The 7,882-nt window shown below is 33.3% G+C and overlaps 1 protein-coding gene across 1 annotated transcript in view; it reads left to right on the top strand.

The window, feature by feature from the left end:
• SNTG2 (syntrophin gamma 2) overlaps positions 1–7,882 on the top strand; it is a 225,310-nt gene that overhangs the window by 176,074 nt on the left and 41,354 nt on the right. The window contains exon 11 of the mRNA XM_072410095.1: positions 5,055–5,171. Coding sequence (XP_072266196.1) covers positions 5,055–5,171 — 117 coding nt within the window. The remainder of the gene's footprint in view (positions 1–5,054; positions 5,172–7,882) is intronic.

The raw sequence follows: 7,882 nt of genomic DNA, 5'->3' as shown, positions 1-7,882 counted from the left end.
ACTCAATAAATGTATTTATTAAAATTCTACGAATAGCTCTGGGTGGAACGTAGCTTTGTCCATATATGAGAAATTCATACCATATTGTGTCTGCATATAATTTTTAAGACACTAAATTGTCTTTTTAACAATTGCACATTTTTATATGTGAATATCTCCTTTCATGAATTTTAGTAAAACTAAATGTAAAATATTTTGAATCTTATATTTAGTGAGATAAAACAAAATGGTCATGTCCCAATTAGAGGTTTGTGAAGATGTAAAAATAATTACGGTGCATCATAAATGACTGCCATTTGTTCCCATTAAATAACATTTTAGCCATTTTTGTATTCTTTGTTTTGTATCTTAATGCTGATGATCTCCTTAAGCCTTTTTCAAACTGACTTCCAAAAATTGATAAATGTGGGTCATTCCAGTGCACTGTGAATTAGCACATTCAATTGTAGTTTTCATCAGGGGCAAATGTGAGTAAAAACACAGCAAAATTATAAAACATTTGTTATTGCACAACAGGAAATTACTGAACTAGGATCTTCATGTTAGAATCTTCAAATATTTGTATATTTGTAAAAAACTGCATATAAAACACATTTGAAAATACATGTAAAGCATATAGAAAAATTCAGTTTAGATTTATTTTATAGGTCAAATATTGGTATAACAATGAAAATAGAAATAACTTATTTAGCACAAAATCCTTGAATCATGTTAATTCAGGGATTATAAACTCCTAATTGATAGAAATACAAAAATGAACCTTGTTGTTTTACAATGTGCTGTAGGTGCCTGGCACTGGACCTGTTTGTGACTCAAGGTGAATAAATGACACAGGTGATCTAGTAGGTCCCTTAACAAGTGAATTAAATTACACACAGTCCACATTGCAAAAATTGCAGCTTGAATTAAATGTTAAAGTAGATTTAAACCCAATCACTTCTACTCACATAAGCATTAGAGATGGATGGATATTAATGGGATAAAAAAAATATGTTGCAGTGTGTCAAAAGCTGGAACAGATGTTTCAAAGTTTCATGTTTGCATATAGTCATTGCTAACTGATCATGTTTATTTTTCTGCCTTTAATGGGGCGACACATTTTTATTATTCATCATTGAAATTGCCCAGCAGTGAACAGGGCAATTTTGAAAAGACTTTAGGGCTTGTTCACATAAAATGCATTTCTCTGCATTAGTTAATGCAGACTCAGCCCATGTGCCAAGCAAAAAGTCTTGTTATATATTCCAAAGCATTGCATCTTTCTATAGTGTATGATAGTATAACATAGGGCAAATAGCTTACATAGCTCCTAACTGTCTTGGTTTGGCCATGAAACTAATGTTGCAGGATCACACCTATAATAAATGGAAAAGACAATGTTAAAAAATAAAGGGACTACAGGAATAAAATAAAGCAAAAGCTACAAATAGGCTTTTATGCCTATTAAGTTATGACTTACACAAATATAAGGGTTATTTGAATCACATTCCATTACATTTTTGGCAATTGTAAAGAGCATTTTTGAAATGTTCTATTTATTTTAGATTCCATTTAATTCACACTGGGGTCAATACTTTTTCTAAACTCCTAACTTTTTTTTGCACATGCTGATGTGCTTACAGATATGTTGTTTACCAATGATTTTAAAATATTCTTGGATCTGACAGCCAGTTTCAAGTAGAATCTGCATGATACAGAAACACCTGCAAGTTTATTAGATTTACACTGTAAACAGAATACTGAATACATAAGCCCTACTCAGTAAAGGGGGTGACAATCATTTTAGAAAGTGCCGAGATATAAATGTATTTATTCAAAGTAAGGCAGAAGCACAAAATGTGTAAATTTGATGTTAACCCTGTCTAAAGCAATATAATATAATCAAGCAAAGTGACAATCCTGAGGCAGGGTTTTGACATTAATCAGAAGAACTAAAGGGGGTTAACTAATACATCTGAAGTCAAAAAAGGGGTTATATTTTAAAAGATATCTCCTTGCATATCATGCAATTGGAAAAGAGTTCTAAAGGTTCCCCTAAATTTTTCAGTCCAGTTATTAGTACAACTGTAAATTATTTTTCTCTGCATCCAATAAAGGACACAGCATGTATCTAAGCTGCTAATTTTTACAGGCAGTGGTTTAATGTCTTTATTGGTAGCGCAATGGGTAAATCCTTCATTTTTTTTTTGGCAAAAGCTGTCAACCTTACTTGAAGTGAACCTGTGCTTTGTTCAATAAGAGAAAAGGAACAAGTTCACAACCTTTTCATGACCAGAGATCTTTGATGCTTAGATGCCCAGGCAAAATTTAGCAATATAAGTTTGGGTTAGCTAAATTGAAAATCACTCTGTGACTTACTAACATCTTAATATCTTTAGGATCATATAAAGCTTTTATTAGGTACACTGTTTTTATTTTAAAAAAATCAAAGCATAATCTTTTTTATTATAATATATATTTATATAGGAAGCATGGAGGCTCAATGGTTAGCACTCTGGCCTTTGCAGTGCTTCATCCCAGGTTCAAATCTCAGCCAGGACACTATGTGCATGGAGTTTGCAGGTTCTCCCTGTGTTTGTGTGGGTTTTCTCTGGGTACTCCGGTTTCCACCCACATTCCAAAAACATGCAGTTAGGTTTATTGGCTTCCCCCCAAAAAACCTTAGACTGTATTAATGACATAGGACTATGGTAGGGACAGCTATTGGCATGACTAAGGAGTTTGTACAGCACTGTGTAATATGCTGGCGCTTTATAAATACTGTGTAATAATAATATATACACTACCAACAATTACAGTAGTAAAAAAAGTAGAATTGCAGATGCCTCCAAATCTGGTGGTATTTGTCTGCAGTTTATCAGTAAATATCTTTTTCTCAGTGCCTCGCCACCCTGCATGTGATTCCTATGTCCTTTACTAACAAAGTGATCACACTTTATGTCAGCTTTAAACAAAACAAAATGTTTACTTTATGATCTATATGATTTCTTTCTAATACTTGCCAGTACTGTAATTTGATCTTGGAATCTTTGCTTTTTCAAATTAGAACTATACTTAACCCCCCTAGCGTTCTAATCCTGTCCATTAGCGTTCTAATCCTGTCCATATTTCCTTGCCAACAGCGTTACATTTTTTTGTATGGAAATTTAGTTTACATTGTAGGCCTTTAATTTTTAGGCATAACTCACTGAAATATGTCCAATATTTGATAAATTTATTAAGAAACTTTAAATAAAAAAAACACAAAAACCTGTTAAAGAAAAAAAATTGTGATAAAAATAGTGATAATGTAATAATATGTAAAGTAACAATAACATGTAATATAACTGTACAGTAGCATGTATAATATATAATATATAAAGATATATATATAAAGATAATATATATAAAGATTTCTATGTATTGGACTCAATACTGCTATTTTGTATTGAATCCAACACAAAATTATTTGTATTTTCCATCGCTCCTCCCGCCCTGCATTGATGAATGCACCGTCGTCACTGGGAAACCCGGTCTCTGCAGTCTCTGCAGTCGCAGGCTGGAGATCGGAGAAAGAAGCCATGTACCGAGGACCTGCAGGGACCGGCTGGACGGCGGGGAACGCCAATGGAACAAGGTGACTCGGGATTACTGCTTTTTGCATGGTAAACCCCCTACAAAAAGCGAGGGGGTTAAACAGTTAAAAACAGTGAGCAAGTGGGGTAATGCAGAAGGGACAGGCAATGTCCTTACTCCAGTATAATAAACTTACCTGTCTGATCATAATTCCTTATTTACATGCCCTAGTATCTTCACCCTGTTCTTTTCTGGTTTCCAGATCTTTGACCTCCTTGATCGGCCAGGTTGGAATGATGCAACTCCTGCACATGTGCAAAATACTTAATTTATTTCCAACAGGCAATTATTCCAGCAATGTACATGGAGCTCCGTGCCTAGCTCAGTGTACACTGAAGAGAATATTCCAAACAAGCAGGCATGTTTAAATTATTGCAGGAAAAACATCATCTGTCCCTTCTGCAATAATAAACCCGTCTGCTCACAATATATTATTATTTAGGTTTAGTTCCACTTTAACATCTAACATTTCCTTGGTTATTGTTGTTCAGGATTCTTTTTTCAAAAAGCAAAACTCAGAGGCTCCATTTAGAAAATGTAAGGGCAGTGATTAAGACTTATTCTGAAGTCAGCGTTAGACCCTTGATAATATAGTGTAACTGGTTTTAGAGAGAACGATAGAAGAAGCTTTCCAGATAATAATGGTAATAATCAAGGTATGAACAGTTATTAACGCTACGGTGCTTTTCTATAATAATAGTAATAGCCGATGTCTGCTCTCAGGCAGGTTTACTTTTAATCAGAAAGTGTAACAGGTTTTAGGTGCTTTCTTTGTATTTTTTCATTTTTTTTTCATTTTGATTTGTACAAAGTAATTTATTTGCAGTAAGCTTGATCCCATGATTGTACATACAATTATGGGATTCCAGTGAAAGTGAAAGCCTAGCACTGGTTAGCCTTTTTCTTTCTTAGTCTAAATGAAAATTGCATTGGGACTTGTTTATTAAAGCTCTCCTATACTGGAGTAAACCAGTATCATTAACTATCATGGGTGTACCTAGGTGATCCAGCAAACTGGGAATGGATCTGACCAGGATTAAAAACTTTTACCAACTAATAGCAAACAATTTTAAGAAATTCATTCCAAGTTTGCTGGTACTCCCATGTTAATCATCTCTAATCTTCTCCCAAGATAATCTTCTCCAGTCTTGGAGAGCTTTAATACATCAAGCCTGTTGTCTCCGAATCATTCAGCTCTGTATGTATTTTGGGGTCCTGCTATTGAAGTCTGTTTACAATACAGTCTATGAGCTGTTCATTCACGTAGCACCTCCTGCAGCTCAAAACACCTGTCCCTTTGTAACTCTATGTAGATGGTATATATGTTCTTAAATTTTTGCCTCCAACATATCAGCTTGTGTTAAACATTTGAAGATAAAGTTCTTTCCATAATATATATGGTATTATAACTTAATATGTAATTTCTTGTCTCTCCCCAGATCTTGCACATGGGTTGGGTGAGTGAGAAGGTACAAGGATCAGATGGATCACATGTTTATAAATTCAAGTTCCTTGTTCTGAAGGGATCATCATTCTACATCTTCAAGTCACCACCAGTAAGATGATAAATATCATAGCTTTATTTGCTTTAATTTTAATGAAATGTTAACATGTCCAACTACAATACAAAGTAGAGCAGTTTATGAGCTCAGAAAATCTGATCTGATGTACAGTTTATTAAACAAATTAAAGGAAATGAAGGAAACGTGCATTTAAAAATATATACATTGGACTTTTGTGGATAAAGGAATGAGAACTGTAAGAAGACCAACATCTATAATTGCTATCTGTCTATCATGCCAATCCTCTGGATTCGGTTAACTGCTACCCTCTGATCTGGAGTCAATCACATAGAACAATCATAAGAAGTTTTGGGTCCCAATGCTTATTTTGGGTTAATGGCTCAGAAGGCAACATCGTCATTACACATATAATTTATAGGAGAATGTCATCAATAGCAGATTTTACAGATCTTTCATAACAGATTTTTGTTGTGGAAAATCCCAAATTGGAAAAAACAATAGAAGCCACTAATGCTGACCTTCTTGCTGACGTTGCTGGCTGCCATGCTGATTGCTTCAGTCCACTGAATAATTTATCTGGAACATGCACACAAATAAGTATATAATATAATATATTATATATACTAATAATAATAATACTAATTATACTAATAATAATACTAATTATAATAATATAATATATATACTTGAGTATAAACCAAGATTTTTTTGGTCCTGAAAATGCCATTAGAAAAATAAATTCAGTTTATGCTTGAGTGACACCTAGTGACATATCCTGGGACAGTATTCTCTGGTTTGATATTTTAGAGCTGTCAAAATCAAGCTGTTTGTAACATTTTACATGAGGACAAAGCGTCATCAACTGTTAACCGAAAGTAATGCACAAAGGATAATTTAGGAGCAAATGAGCCATAAAAAAAACAACTCAAAAGTATAAAATATTTTATCTCATCTGATACATAATGTTTTTTTTTAAAAAAAAACAGGTATATTGTACAATTAAAAAAGCTACACTTTCTTCTTTCTTTTTTATTTATCTTTCCCTCAACTGTAATGGTATTCAAATTACAAAAAATGTCATGTACCCTGCTTTACAGCAGTCTTTAGTTGTGTATGCTTAATTATTTACACTACTGTATATACTTTATTCTGCACAGCTCTGGTTTGATAACAAAATACTATGCTGAAACTTCAGATTAGGTTGAAACTCAATTTTCACAGTAGCCGACAACATCACACTGATGTTATTGAAAGAAATCTTTTTGTTGGATATAAGAAGTAAATACTTTTCTCCAACGATATAGCTTTTATCTGTGTTCCTGATATATTTGATTATTCATTAGTAATATTTGGGTTATTTTTTTTTAGTTTTTGGTTTTTCTTTCTAGAACCATAAGTAAAGCAATTTTTGTTTAAAAATTAGAAATAAAAGCATAGCAATAAGGTGTATTCATGAGCTTCAGAGCCATTCTGTTGTGGTCCAATAGGTGTTTTGTTATAGAATAAAATGAAAGTTTGAGGATTGACAGGTATGTAATTTTTTAGATCGACATGTAGAATCTTTTCCAAGGCTTTGTGGAAGTTGTTTTGTGCTGCTGGATTGTGTAAACATAATAGCTACTAAATCATTATTTCGGCATATGGCTGTCGGCTCTGTTATTCAAAATGTTTAGAGCTTCATTCTGTGAAAAAGCAGACCTTTTTGTTGCTTGAAAAGTGTGCTAAAAACTTTTATAGTGTCTATAAGTATAACTAAAATTTGCATGGTTCATAAGCCATGTATAAACATCATGCACAACAATGTACAAAAACCCCTCTTAACTTTTTTTTGGAAGGTGGTTTAAAAATGTACATTTTACCATACTTCATAGCCAACAGAAAAATATTGGAACAGAAAGAGAAATGTTGTTTCTGGTATGGGGAATCTAAGTTTTGATTTACTGATTGTTTTATAGTTGCACCGTATGTATTTTTTGTATTTAAGTCAGTTTGGACTGCTCTAAAAATGTTCTGATTATATGTAATTACAAATTTGATATTTATTGAACAAAACAACAAAAAAAGTGGAACTAAACTTAGCCAACTCCATTCTTCCACTTCTGGATGATCTTCAGCGGTGGTGATTTGCCATCCTGGGATGACATAACCATATATCATCCTGGCACATGCAAGTGATGCTGCGAATGCTGGACTTCCTGGCAACTTAAGTTGATTCTGCATATTTGCAACTCATCTTTTTGCCAGAAACTTGGAGCGAACACGGTACATCACATTATTGCAGAAGGGACATTGTCTGCCCCATTCTGGAATAATGACCAGCCTGATCATACAAACCACTTTAATATCTGATCAGAGAAAAACAAACTCTATGGGGCCTATTTATAAAGTATTGAATCTGACATTCACTGAAACATTCTCTGAGGGAGAATCAATCACTGCTAGTGAAACACTAAGACCTGGAAGATTCTCTATCAGGGAATGTTTCAGTAAAAATTAGATTCTCTCTCTTTATAAAAAGACCCCTAAATGCATGTAAAATCTTTTTTTCTATTTCAGATAGCATAATGCCGGTTTAGATTTTTCTTCACTTACTGTTGAGTTTCCAAAACTGGAAAATAAGATAAATCTTATTAAAATGACTAACGAATGGAAAATATACTAAAAGGTTATCAAACTTTTCTACTCTTTACAAAAAATTCACAATAAAACATTGTTATTCATATATTTTGTAACATCCCTACCAA

This window comes from Pyxicephalus adspersus, chromosome 4, assembly GCF_032062135.1.
Source record: "Pyxicephalus adspersus chromosome 4, UCB_Pads_2.0, whole genome shotgun sequence".
Classification (NCBI taxonomy): Eukaryota; Metazoa; Chordata; class Amphibia; order Anura; family Pyxicephalidae; genus Pyxicephalus; species Pyxicephalus adspersus.
Note: the sequence above shows the minus strand (reverse complement) of the source record. Positions and strands in the feature narration are given on the sequence as shown.